The sequence below is a fragment of the Astyanax mexicanus genome, chromosome 2, assembly GCF_023375975.1.
Source record: "Astyanax mexicanus isolate ESR-SI-001 chromosome 2, AstMex3_surface, whole genome shotgun sequence".
NCBI classification, from domain to species: domain Eukaryota; kingdom Metazoa; phylum Chordata; class Actinopteri; order Characiformes; family Acestrorhamphidae; genus Astyanax; species Astyanax mexicanus.
Genome location: NC_064409.1, coordinates 42,611,680 through 42,626,670, shown reverse-complemented (window position 1 = coordinate 42,626,670; position 14,991 = coordinate 42,611,680). Strand labels below are relative to the sequence as shown.

Sequence of the window (14,991 nt, the reverse complement as noted above, 5' to 3'; positions counted from 1 at the left end):
TAATGACCATACCGATAGTGTACCTCATGAAGTAATTCTTATCTATTAATGTCAATAGTAGAGAGATAGACAATAAAGGACAGCAACATCAGAGACAGACAATGGAGGGCAGCAACAGAGACAATGGAACAAAGCAACAGACAACTGAGGTGAGCAACAGAGACAGACAATGAAGTCACATCACAGATGTAGGAAGTTTGAGTAACACAACACAAATTACATTTATATCAAATTTATGTTAACAGTGGGGAGCAACAGACGAACAAATAAGGACAGCAACAACAGATTCACAATAAACTTATAATGAATAAAATATGTCTAAATTAAAAGGTTTGAAGTGTGCTCGTGTATTTAGGGGGCATTGGAGTAGAGAGCCAAATGAAGTCCACTTTTTGGGGAAAAAGACCCCCCCCCCCATCACAATGCTGGCTACGGGCCTGAATAGCAATTGGATTTGTGAATGTACAAGTTTATTTTCTTCTGAATCTGATGCAAGACAAAGCACTCTAGTTATCATCTAATATAAACCACAGTTCAAGCACAATGACAACCACATAAAGTATGTTTGTGGTGACAGCAGCAACAGTACAATAATACAAAAGCAAAGTGCAGCTTCTGTCCATTAAGACACGGCTAGTTTCCCAGTGACTAGTTGCAAAGCATGCAAAACAAAACCATTTTCCAAATGCAAAACAAGAAGCACAATCTTCAAAAAAGTAAGTCTGGATACCAAAAGTCAAACTTCGCAAAGGAGAACATCTTAAACTTATATCAAATGAATATAAATGATATTAAAATGAATATTTTGTAATTTGTGTACAAATACTTACAAAACCTTTGAGAATCTCTGTAACACTAAACCAGTAAAGTGGTTTATAGCTAAGCCTTTTTTAATCATGAAAAGCTGTACCAGACAAAAGCAGCTAGACAAGCCACGCATATGAATTGTAACATCTTAAGTTTTGTACTGTCTAGTCATTCAAATTCATTCAGACTGATACAATGATACATACTGAGCACATGTGCCCTTAGAGGTGGGCATCTCTGCCATCTCTGCAGCTCCCAGGGAGTAGTGAGTGTAAAGGCCTTGTTTAAGGGCTCAACAATGGCAGCTTTCCAAATCTTATACCCCAGTGCTATAACCAGCTAGTTGTTACTGCCCTAATGCCCTGAGTAAGCCAGGGTTAGGGTGCAGAATCAGCCAAGTTACAGTTCACCTGGAGAAGAAAGGGTTAAAACTGGTACTGGTAGCTTAACAGACCTGGGTTTTAAACCCACAACTATGTTATTAGTCATCCAGAGCTTTACCACTGAACCACCAGTATTAAAAAAAAAACTTTAAAAAAATAAAGCAAAATTGAACAAACATATTTTTCACAAAAAGATCACTTTAAATTAAAAGCAAAGGCCTTGCAAGTGGAGAAGAGGTAACAGACACTGCAACTGCACAGCCTGAACTTTTCCCAAACTGAGAAAAAAGACATTCTTGAATCCTGACCAACTGCTGCACAGAAGTGAAGTTCTGGAATATATATCTGGCACTGAAGTGAACTGTAGGTGTAGTTTGGAGACCAGACACGCACTGTATAGTTTAAAGGCTTTGCTTTGTCATTCCTCAGCAGGCCAGTACTGCATGTTGCGACAGGATGGCTCTGGGTTGGGTGCTCGTTGATCCCATCTTGACTTACTCAATAACGCATGAAGGTTTCACACACGTAGGCCAAGCAGGGATGTGTGCAGGCATCACAAACACACTTTTCAGGCCTCTAAGTATGTGTCAGAATGCTGCTAGGCTATTTATCCTGTGTATGTCAAATAAAAACAAAGCGCTGTCTCACTTTTCACTGCCGCCTGGCTCGCTTTCCCACCGGAGTTGTGCAGATGGAAAGGTCATTTGGCAGTCTCTCAGTCCTGTCCCCTCCCTTGGCACAAAGCTCCATTTCCCCTTTTCCCCTAAATGAAAGCTGCACAGGGCTGTCCTAAACTCTGGCAGTGAGGCTAGTCTGTCTGCCTCTGTGTGTGTGTGTGTGTGTGAGAATGTCTGGTCCACATCAAAGCCTTGTCTCTTTCTCTCTCTCTCTCTCTCTTTCTGTGCCAGGAAGGCAAAGTAAATCACATTAGCACAGTGAACGCGTGGGAGCGGGACTCAAAATGATTCCACATTTGGCACACCTTACCAGGCTAATTGGCGTCTGATTATGAATTATTGTGACTTAATCTACCTGTGATTTACAGAGAAGATCATTTAGATACACACATACACTACCTGTCAAAAGATTTAAAACTAGGACTAGCTAATATCTCAGAAATATTGATATGTTACAAAAGTTTCATACAAGATAAAATGGACCATACTGCAATACTGAGCCAGTCATGAAGGTTCAATTCAATTCAATTCTATTCAATTTAATTTATATAGCGCTTTTTACAACAAAGGTTGTCACAAAGCAGCTTTACAGAGAAAAACAGGTTCACAAGGTTACCATCTTGTGTGATTTAATTCCTAAAAAGAACAAGCATGAGTCGTTTGTATGGAAATAGTGCAGAAACATTTAACAAGCTGAACCCTAGGTTTGTGATTCAGTTTTTAATCCTAATTCACAAACCATCATGGAATTTGGTAATTGCTTAGCAAGAGTTTAGCACACTTTGTGGCATCCCACAGGGTTCTGTTTTAGGGTCTATGAAGCTGATAATTGTGGCAGTTATGCAGTTATGAGAGTGCAGATGAATTATACTACTGACTTGCACATAGAGATTGAAAAATCCAGGACAGATCGCCCTCTATGATTTAGGATACATAACAAACACATATCAATCAGAAGTCAAAAGGTTAAGCATAACAGTGTTATAAAGGTTCACAGCCACTGTTACTTTTTGAAGTAGTAATTCCCTCAATTTTATTTAAAAAATGTAGCAACCTTGCCAAAATAAAACTAAAAAAATACAAACGAAGAAGCAAACCATCTAGAAATAAAAGTCCCAGATACACACAAAGCGGTAGCAAAACCTTTACAGCATTGAAACAAAAAGCCAAAAATTTTAATAAAAACATTATTATTTTTCGTTTTAAAAAAAAGGTGCTTCCAAACAAAGAAAAAGAGTCGGTGTTGTGCCAAAATACAACGCACGAGCATCATGCAGCAGTAGGAGAGCAAACTCTTTCTATCAAAAATGAGAGTAATCTGTATCAGACACACTTACCCTGTGATTTTGATTAACACACTGATGCAGTTCTACAAGTCTATAAACAACTTCTGTTCAGTATTTTAATAATTAAACCTAATTTCAAGAAATACAGTGTGTAAATACAGGTTTTTTGTTACTACTGTGCAATTTTGCTGTTGCCAGTGTAACTGTAGTTGATGTTGCATGACCGACATAAAATGACACAATTTAAATAAATGCTAGTATGTTGCAACCTCTTATTCTTTTGTTCTTTTTTCATGCCAGTTTGTTTTAGACTTGTTTGCCTTTATTTACTCATTCCCTTTGTACAATCATCCTAAACTATGATCATTTCTAAAATGTGAAACAGAAAAGACTGACTGCAGACCACTGTGGGAAAAGTATTTGGCCTCCTTTTTAATTTCATCCATTTTTTCTTATTTAATTACACAAAATATGTTCAGATCTTCAAATCTAATGTAATAAAAGGACTTGTTGTGAAGGGCTTTTAAATATGAACTGCCTGTTTAAGGAATTGCCATGGTATCTCAATGGCGTTCAAATCAAAACTAGGACAAGGTTACTTCAAGGACTTACTTCAGTTGCTCCTTGCTTGAGATTTTGGTCATAGACTGATGACCAAAAAATGTCCTGCTCAATTTTACTAGTAGAGAGAAGAATTTAAATGACCCCCATCCCATTATACTACCGTCACCATGTTTAACTGCTAATATGATGTCCTTTTTGATGTTGTAAAACGATGTGTTAGCTTTACATAAGCTGTAATGGGATAAATCTCAGTGGATACAGTTTATTCGTAAACTCTTTTTTTTAAGAATCATAAGGCTTCAGATTATGTGAGGTAAACGAGGTCTGCAGTTTCTTAGACGTTAGTCTGCATTCTTTTGCGACTTCCTGGAGGAGCTGTCAGCTTGCCAACATGTTGTTGTATTTTTGGCATGCTTGCACACAGGTTGCATGTGATAATTTGCCCCATCATCCATGAGGTCACTTTCTTTTACACTGATTCTCCCAGTCTACAGGTTTAGTAGGTGCAGTTTTTTAAACCATCACTGATTGTAGAAACTTCACACTAGACCTCAAGTAGCTCTGACTGTGTCTCTCTCCGCTCTTCCTCCAGACTCATGACAGAGAGTCATGGCTGGTGTTGGTCCACTGTGTTTTATCAAGTCTAAAGTCAGTGCAGTGTTTTCCCGGAAAATCTTACAGCACTCCATTCTTCCCTCTGCTGATAAATGTTATGGAGATGCAGATTTTATTTTCCAGCAGGACTTGGCACACTGCCCACACTGCTAAAAGTACCAACTGATCTTATATTATGTTCTAATATTCTGAGAGAGGGGTTTTATTGGTTGTAAGCCAAAATAATCAACAATAAAATAAATAAATGCTTAAAATAGATCACTCTGTATGTGATAAATATATATAAATTAGTTTAACATTTTAAACTGAATTCCTGAAATAAAGTAACTTTTCAATGGTATTCTAATTTTTTAAGATGCACAATAAAATGCATAAACAAAAGAGTGCAAACATGCCAGTTCACATTTAATCTTCAGCCAAATTAACATGTAAAAATTACTGCATATAAACAGTGTTACATTCTGTCTGTGCCTAATATTGTTTTTAATGTAAATTGCGAAAGATTCCCATCAAGGTAAATGAATGCTATTGGTTTAGGCTCAGTCAAGTAAAACTGGATTATGACAATACCATTTATCACAACAGTTCTACAGGTGATTAATGGACTACAAGTAAATCACTGTGAATGCTTGTTCTGGCCTGAATAATTACGTTTGTAAACATGCATTGCTTTCTTCTTAATCTGGTGTGTTCACACAAGAAAACATTTCAGTCACAAAAACATTGCAGTCTAAAAAAAATAAAGAACTTAAAAACTAATTAGCAAAAAAAAAACAAAGAGTCAAATCAAAGAGGTGGCCATGATCAAATGGCATGCTTTTTTTTACAGCCTGGCAAAAATTTTGGATTTAATGGAGAAAAACGGATTTGGCCCACTTGAGCAGTCAATCAGGGTAAAGCAACCTACTCTAGACAAATTACATTTTGATTTGGGGTTATTGTTTTCAATTAGGCAAGACTAACGACTAAAGCTTATTTAGTTTTGCACTCAAGCTACAAGTAATGAAAGGTTATACTACACCAATTAGCATGCCCAAGTATATACTGCACCACATGTGTAGTGTAAATCATCACCCCCTTACCTCAAACTGTGCTAATCTCAAACAGACTTATGCTTATGTGGTTTTTGACACTGTATGACACACTAAAGGACAGACAAAAGTGTCAGAAGCCACAAGAGCAAAACTAGCTTTGATTATGTAACAACTCAAAAGACCCCACACATGAAAACGACTTGCAACAGAGGTCTTTGGCTTATTAGCATTCCACACGCCCTTCTACCAGCTCTGAAAACATTCTGTTCACCCACACTGGCCGCGGGGTGACCCGCAGCTTCAGGTCAAGGCTTCATGAGCTCCAGAACAGATTTCACAACTACAGGCCTCAGAGACAGGGAGCATGCTTAGAGAGCAGTGTTTTCATTTCCCGCTTCAACATTTGTTATTTTTCCTCTGTTGATTAGCTCTCTTTGATCAGTCCCTGCATGGATGCAGTGTTCATGTGTGAGGAAAAATAGCTGCTCAGATTTCCTATAACCCAACCTATTTCTGTAGCAGCGGTAGACTGACACCAGAGATGCAGTGCGGGTCCACTCTATTGTCTTCCACCCCCGCTTTCATGGAAACAAAACAGGCAGGTGCATTTCCAATTAGCCTAAGTTACTCACTTCACAGCACACAAACACAGTTCCAGCTGACATATAAGAGTCTACAAAAAGTCTATGAAGCAAGAACTGAACATTGCTTTTATGAAGGCAACAGTGTTACTGAGCTCTTCTAAAACTGATCAAACCTGATTGCTCAAGAAGAGGCATGAATCTTTTAAATAAACACTGAATAAAGAATCATAACTGTAAACCTCAGCAGTGGAAATTCTTTATACCCAGAGAAAACCACTGCACCTATGAATAACAAGGATGTATTAACATTGATATTGAGTATCTGACAGGGTTAATCATTTTGGTTCTGTTGAAGAACAAAACTAAAACAATAAGCAGTTAGTTTCAAAACATTTCATAATTCAGAAATGGTCAAGGGAAAGCTTTTCATCTCAAATGAAAAGTGTCATTTATATAAGGGCTGGGAGGTTTAGCAATAACAACAGTATCTTCAAATGACGGCGTTATTTCCAAAAAACAATGTGTCTGGTGTTATAACTGTTATATACTTACAGGCAGTACATTAGTACATGGCCGCATATGCCCATGCGTTCATGTGAATTTAATATGGCCACTAAGTGTTGCCGCTCTTTGAAAACAGAAAAAACACAAACCCACCGAAGTTCAGTTTAGCAATAAAAAAGTTCGAATGAAAGGTAAAACAACTAAACCTGGATGATCAGTTTCAAATATGTGCCTCAAAATTGTTAAATATATTCCTAAGATCATTCACTCGACTGTGAGCTCTCAGACTTGAAGCGTTCTTTTTTTTTTTGAAGTAAGAGTTTTAAATCATAGCTAAACAAAACACTATGCTGTGGTGCTTAGCCTATTAGCTAACAAATTTAGCAAGTTAGCTATCTTATCTAAGCTTAACTGGGCATCTGTGAGCAGAGTGAACCCCCTGAAACCGATGCTGTGGTGCTTAGCCTATTAGCTAACTAATTTAGCGAGCTAGCTATCTTATCTAAGCTTAACTGGGCATCTGTGAGCAGAGTGAACCCCCTGAAACAATATGTTGTGGTGCTTAGCCTATTAGCTAACTAATTAAGCAAGTTAGCTATCTTATCTACACTTAACTGGGCATCTGTGAGCAGAGTGAACCCCCTAAAACCGATGCTGTGGTGCTTAGCCTATAAGCTAACTAATTTAGCAAGTTAGCTATCTTATCTAAGCTTAACTGGGCATCTGTGAGCAGAGTGAACCCCCTGAAACAATATGTTGTGGTGCTTAGCCTATTAGCTAACTAATTTAGCAAGCTAGCTATCTTATCTAAGCTTAACTGGGCGTCTGTGAGCAGAGTGAACCCCCTGAAACCGATGCTGTGGTGCTTAGCCTATTAGCTAACTAATTTAGCGAGCTAGCTATCTTATCTAAGCTTAACTGGGCATCTGTGAGCAGAGTGAACTCCTTGAAACAATATGCTGTGGTGCTTAGCCTATTAGCTAACTAATTTAGCGAGCTAGCTGTCTTATTCAAGCCAAACTGGGCAACTGAGGGCTGACTGACCCCCTTGAAACACTATGCGGTGGTGCTTAGCCTACTAGCTAACTAATTTAGCAAGCTAGCTATCTTATCTAAGCTTAACTGGGCGTCTGTGAGCAGACTGAACCCCCTGAAACACTATGCGGTGGTGCTTGGCCTATTAGCCATCTAATTTAGCGAGCTAGCTGTCTTATCTAAGCTTGACTGGGCATCTGTGGGCAGACTGAAACAGTCACCCTTAGACATTTAGTCCATTTAACCCCATTGCTTGAATTCACTCTCTTAAATAGCATTTTTTTATCACCAACATTCATCACTAAGCATACTAAGCATAGTTAGTTAATCAAAGGTTAGCTGACTGGTAGCACTTTTCCACCAAAAGAACTTGTTCTAGAACCAGTTCTGTTCGGGCTTATAAGAACTGTGTTGCTTTTATAGAATGTTTCCACCAGTTTTGGGAGAACTGTCAAAACGTTACATCATAGGTGATCAACAGAGGGCATTGCACAGTGGCAGTGAATATGGTTCGCTCTGATGTGATAGAACAGAAAAAAGCTGATTTAAAAAATTTAGCAGGAATTGTGTTACATAAATCATGTCAACGCTTACTCTTTCTTTAATATTCCATTCCATGAAAAAATAGATTGTTTTGGGAGTACAAGCAGGCCCTTCTTATGCAGTAGTAAAGTGCTTGGAAAGTACATTCAATCATACTCACAAATACAAGCAAAACATGGTTTACTGCAATTTACAGCTGATCAGTTATTAACTGATCTATATATTTAGCTTAGCCTTCTGTGATAAAACATAAATAGTCAAGTAACAATCTTAATATCTGAATACTGACATTAACAGTTAACCGAGGGATTGGGTAATTGTGCCCATCCCTGACAAATAGGCCACCATAAAGCCCTCTCCAAACAGTAAGCATGTCTGACATCCAGCTAGCTTCAGGCTATGATATACCCCTCATCATAAAGTCTGTCTCCCTGGTAAACATAGTCACGGAAGTTTCTGTTTTATATTTTGCAGTCCTCCCATTCTTCCCCTGCCCTTTTTTCATCAATCCCATATGTGGCTCACACCACACCCTCAGGGCTTTTCTCTTGGATTCCATTAGTTCACCTACTCCCAGAACAGCAGACAACATCTACAGAGGCCCTTTCTAGCACTGTATACACAGATACATAACTGCACACACAAAAGTACAATACATTTAGTACTTTTCACATTGCTGCGGAGTTCTAAAACAATAATAAAATGTGCATGTGGTATGATAATTACTATGATGTGTTTGGAGCTTAAACCTGTACAAAAGAGCATGTGTATTGTACTTGTTACAATGGTGTTATTACAGCCTAGAAAATGGCTTTGTTGATTTGTGCTGCTCTATTCTTTTCTCATACTGGCATAGATCAGGATTCCAGGCTTTGTGCTGTTTGGACAATAATTTCCTTGTTCACCTTTCCTCATTTTCAAATGCTTTGTAGAAACCACAAAACCTTTTACACCATTCCGTCTTTCCATGCTATACCCCTGTGACGACACATTTCATGAGAGGACAGGCCTGCCTTAGCCAAAGACAGCAAACTATTTACTCAACGGACCTGAACTCCCATGCAAAGCTCTGAAACTTGCCGATTTGTCATAAATATCTTTTGCAATATATTTTCTTTATAGATATCTTCTCTAGAAACAACCAAATCAACTGTAGTAGCTGATTTTATCTCACTTGATGAATACACAGTTAAGTTTAAGACATTACATACGGACAGCTGAAATTTGGCACCACTACACATAATTCAAATACCACAGTTTGGAACAAAGACAGCTCTTTCACAATTGGGTGGAAATAGACAAATAATAAACCCCTGTGTTTTCTTTGTGAACGTTGCTCTGCAGCCCCTCAGTGATTACTGGGTTGAATCACTTACAGGACATAACAGTTACTCGTAAAAAATTTGCTGTGCAAGCACTAACTCGGCAAGTTGGCAAAAACGCAATGCTTTTTCTTTTCTGTATATTAAGAGAGAGATGGAACAGCTGTTGACTGCAAAAGAGAGGTTAGTGCACTCCACAAAAGTTCAGACCGGATCTTTAAGATCCTGGGATTAGAGAGATGACACAGCAATATCAACACTGTCTATTTTGACAGTTTTACAGGGATATACGTTAATAGAATACATTGATATATCGAAGTATTGCGATGTTATGTTTTACAATTCTGTAGCAGTACTCAAAAAATATGTATAAATGTATTTGTGTAAATATTGGTTGCAAGTAGAGGTTCATTTTGTGATGTACTATGTCTTCAGATCCCACTGATCTGATTGGATAAAAAGCCAACTTTTCTTTAACTCTATTTTATATATTGATAAAAAGTGTGCCAAAAAGAGCACCCTGATTGGTCCCTCATTGTGCTTAGCCCAATCAGTCAGCTCTGTGGGTGGGATTTATATCCTGATTACTCTGTCTTTCGGTTTACAAGACGTATAATTAATCTCTGCAAGTGGGATTTGCATTCTGATTGGTCTGTCTTCAGGTTCATTAGGCCTATCAGAGAGCTTTGTGGTCAAGATTAGACTAAACATCTCTCATCCTAGACTAGGATATCAGATCAGTATAGTACTACCACATTGCTATTGTACTCAAGGGATGAGCATTCTTTTTTCAAGTGACAGCAGTAGGTTAGGTAAGCAGAGGGAAGGCTGTTGAATAAATATATGAATATATGATGGGTGGGGCTGGTTGTCATGGGGGTGTTTTGGTGGGGGATGTTTTGGTACTACCCACTGAAATGGAATTTTCACAGGGTGGGATGTGCATGTGATGACGCGCCCTGTAAACTGTATTTTTTTTTAAATAAAGGAAAAAAAATCATAATATTTCACCAATATTTGATTACAGTACTGCATTATATTGTAAAATACTGAATCATAACCCTTCTGTTCTGATACATATCGTATCACCTGGCTCTTGCCAAAACACTGGCCCAGTTATTGTACTTAACATCACTTTCAATTTCAGAATTAGAATTTTTCCATTGTGTCAACCCTAGTCCATATGAGCTTCATAAAGGCAGAAAGATGTTTTAGACACTAATGGCAAATGTCTGTATTTCTGAACTCCCCATGTCACTATCACAACACACTGTGCTTAGAGGCTTTAACTGTGAGATTCTTCATCACGCTGCAACAGTCCCAGCCTGTTTACCGTGAAATGCCATTTCCATTGAGCTGCCACTAGTCAGAGCTAATTTTCATGCAGCAAGTTCTCACAATTTAAACTGCAGATTTTTTAAGCTGCCCTCTAGTAATCGGAGGCGATCAGAATTTCCCAAACTTACCATTATGCTAAATTCCCTATAAAAAGAGTAAAAATGTGTGTAATTGCCATCAATTTGAAGTCACTGTGATCTTAAGGCAACAAGGCTTCTGGGAAACCTAACCTACATTAGTATTTTGGCTTCGTAGCATCACAACTTACAATTACAGCTTCATCTTTTAGATTCACATTTACGCCACTGTACTTTAATTAATAATTTAGAAATAGAGGAATTATAAACAGACATTCTGCACCCTGTGGAGAAACTTAAATGATGGATTTTCATATTACCTTTCTGTAAATGGATGATATCTGGGAAGTTGGACAGCAAGCCCTGGTACAGAGAGAGTTTGTCCAGCATGTGAAACAAGTCGAACTTGGGCTGCTCTGCGAACATCTCCCCGATGTTCTCATATGTCCGTCCAGTGTGCGAGATGGCATTGTTCAAGGCATCAGAGCTGTATGGGGGATCCAGCATGAACGCTTGGCTGATGGACTGGAAGGAGTTCCCTAGTCTCTGGAACTCCTTCCGGAAGCCTCCAAGATGTTTGCGTACGAGCTCGGAGGCCACGTGTGTCAACTGCAGCACACTGTCGTCCATTTTCTTGGCAAAGGACTTGAATGTGTCAATGCGCTCCTCCACGTCCTGAAGGTCCTGGTGCTCATTAGGGATGTGAAGCGTGAGCATGAAGTGAGCCCCCACCATCTCGTCCTTCTCTGCCCGCCGTTTACCCAGCTTCCACTGCTTGTCATCTCCACACATGAGGAAATGTTCGAAGCCCTCGTACTGGGACAGCACTGGGTGGCTGGTCATGTGATCCATCCATAGGATAAGCCGCCTCTTCCTCTTCTCTATGAAGTCCTCCTCAAAACGCCCTGTGGCCTGCTTCTCGGGCAGGTGTGGAACAGAGATGACGGTGAACTTGTGCAGCAGGCGGTTGTACAGCCAGTCGAAGTGCTTGTAGCGGCGATACACAGGCCTGCCAGTGTGGCTGGGTGTGACCCGGTACGAAATATAAGTCTTAATGCCTTTGAACTTTGTTTGTTTGGTGGGGTCCTCAACAGAGCAGCAGAAAGGCTGCGGGCTCTCTTTCCACTGAGGCCCCCTAGGGCCCATTTCTATGCTGTAGGCCTCGGCTATCTTGGCCATCATCGGCACATCGCCAAGGACGAATGCCTCCACACCTGAGCGCACGAAACTGGAGAAGCGATTGAGGTTGCGGCCCACCATGCTGCCTTTCCTGGAGCTGGAGATGCTGTCTTGCCTCTCCATGTGGGGCTTGGCACGGTAGTGCACGTTGGGGTTGGCATACCCACTTTGGTGAGCATGACCGTTCGCACCCACCGCTCTGCGAGGGTCCTCGTCCTCGACCACCGTCGAGCTGTCGTCCCAGTCATCCCAGTCGTCGTCATCATCGTCATAGCAGGTGGTGGTGTTGAAGTAAGGCAAGTCCTTGCCAGGTGAGCCCGCAGGGCTGAGGGAGCAGTCAGTCAGGTTGGAGTTGGAACGTGGCCTAATGATCTCCACATAAGTGGCTGGGAACAGGCCTCTCTCCCCACGACTGTTCTCCCCTCGCAACCAGCCATCGACTGAGTTCTCTTCAAAAATTAGCAGCTCCTCGTTCTCCTGGATGCTGATCTCCTCCTTGTTCTCACTTTGGAAAGTGTAAAGTGCTTTAGCCTTCAGTGACATTTTTACTTGTTTTGATGCCAGAAAGCAAGACTGTGTCTGATGCCAAAAGACAGGGGAAAATAAACTGTGGCACAAGATCAATTTCCTTTAGTCTCTCTGGTGATTCAACTCATCTCAGATGAAGTTACACAACAACTGTAAACAAAAAAACTAAACACACACAGCACAACTCAAAGCCTTACTTGATTACTGGCTGGAGTAGAGTTCCCTTCCATTGTGCTGAACACTCAGTAAAGTGTAGTCTGCACATAGCCTAACCTGTATACAAAGAAAAGTAGATAGCTTGCTAACTACACCCTAACCCTAAATAATCCCACAAATTAGGCAGGCTACTTAGGTAGTTACTTAACTAGTTAACTAGCTAGGTCTTTGGTGCCTATCAAGTGACCTATATCAAGTTGGGTTTAGGCTTAAGATACAAAAGCCAGAACAAAGCAGCTTTGTACAGTGTGTTAAATGTTAATACAAAAACATAATGTCTGCAGTATTTTAATTGTAATGGTATAACAATAGCTCCAGGACCGGTTCTTATTTTAAACAACAGTCATCCAAAAGCTTCCTAACCGTTCATCTTGGTCAAGTGTTAGCTAAACAACTTGCTAGCTAACTAACTACATCTTTAATACCCCGCAGTCACAGTTAGTTAGCACATTCCTAAGCTAGTGAGTGAAGTTCCAGTTATCATACCAAGTCAATCCAGCATTCAGTCCAAAAAAAATGTGTTTTAAATCCAAAGGTCGCCCAAATCCACCTCCCCTGTGTGTTTGGTTCCTGCAGCAGGCGAACACAAATCCTCCGCTCGGCTGTTTAAACACCGGCTAACTGAACTATAACTCTCCCGGCAGCAGCAGCTCAGTTCAGTTTAGTTCAGTTCAGGAGCAGCAGATCTCCGCCGTGCTGCTGTAATCCTGTGGTAAGTGTTTACAGGTCTCCTCGGAAGAGGAAGGAGAAAAAAAACACAAAGCCGTGCCCTCCTCTCTCAAACACATATACACATATATATTCACACACACACACCCATACACACACGCGCGCGCGCCTCAGATCAAAACATTATCTCAGCAGCAGCAGCAGCACAAAGACAGACATGATGAAGACAGACAGTCATCCCGGGGCTCGAGCCTCATTCCGTCACCAGCCCGCTCCATTTTCCCCAACAAAACAACAGCTTTCTCAGACTCGACCTGTCCTCATATCTGATCTCGTGCTGCTCTGAGGTCAGGACCCCCGGTCCCCTCTCTCTCTCTCTCTCTGAAGACCCTATATCCCTTCAGCTTCAGCAAAGAAGTAACCCAACTCTTTCCATGACGTGAGGAGAATACAATGAGCGCAGGAAAGTTTTTGTGGGATATTTTAGCTCCCCATTATTAGGGGGAGGACGGGCTTAAAACTAGCGCTGTGCCTCCGCCTGCTGGAGGAACTGAGGAAAGACCATGCAGGGCCTTCAATTTGGGATTTATAAAGAAATGAAACAAATGTGTGTTTTATAGTATTGATATAAATGTTAATAATATATGTACCTTATTCTCCACCTTATCCTCTATACATTTACATGTCACGGACATTTCTCAGAAGCACATGTTCGCTTTACTGCAAAAATGTTATAATTGCACTACTAAACTTTTTGCACTTTTTTCATATTCCACTGCTGTAGATAATCATGTACTTACTTGTAAATAATATCCATAACACATACTGTTATAATGTAAATATTTCCATTCTATATTTCCATTCTGGATGTAAATTTAACACCAATTTAATTTTTATATTTAGTTTATTTCTTGTATATTTTCCACTTTTATCTTTATACAGCATACTTGGCGAGGAGCAAAGAAAGAATTTCAATGTACGAGGAAACTTCTTACTGTGCACATGACAATAAATTCTTGAATCTAATAATTATTGCAAACTAATAAAAAATAAAATACAAAAGGTTTTTATTATTTCTTCTCATTTTTACATTGGCAACAAAATCATAACGTAAAACTTTGCATAAAGAAAAAAATCTGATTTTTTATCTTAATCTTTATGATATTATGTAATAATATACATTAATTCCCTATTTTATTTTTTCTGAAGAAGTGAATTTATTTATTTATTTAATTTGGGCTGTGTAATATTTTGTGTAAAATTATATAAATACATGCAATAAAAATACCAAATGTAACACATAAAAATAATATATATTTTAAATTATTTTAATAGACACACATGTTTTATTTTTTTCATTTACAAAAAAAATCCAGCATAGCTCTTTAACAAGGAAGCATTGTTTGTGTTCCTAATCCTAAAATCCTAAGGCTACTTTAGCAGAAAAATCATTGTGTATTCTTCAATATTTTTTCTTTATGAATATATTATATTGCAGTAAGAACAAAAAAACAGCAGTTTAGATTTTTTTTTATGTGTTTGAAAAAAAAAAATGCTTCCGAGAGACCACATTATTTACAATTAAAAATAGATGAGCTATGTCTTAATCAAAATTACCATAAAATATGCA

The 14,991-nt window shown here is 39.3% G+C and overlaps 1 protein-coding gene across 1 annotated transcript in view; it reads right to left on the bottom strand.

Moving 5' to 3' along the window:
* The window catches only part of snx33 (sorting nexin 33), a 38,304-nt gene extending 24,476 nt beyond the window's left edge, over nt 1-13,828 (bottom strand). Inside the window, exon 1 of the mRNA XM_007228546.4 lies at nt 11,090-13,828. Within this exon, the coding sequence (XP_007228608.2) occupies nt 11,090-12,491 (1,402 nt within the window). The 5' untranslated portion in view covers nt 12,492-13,828. The remainder of the gene's footprint in view (nt 1-11,089) is intronic.
* Nucleotides 13,829-14,991: the final 1,163 nt, after the last annotated feature.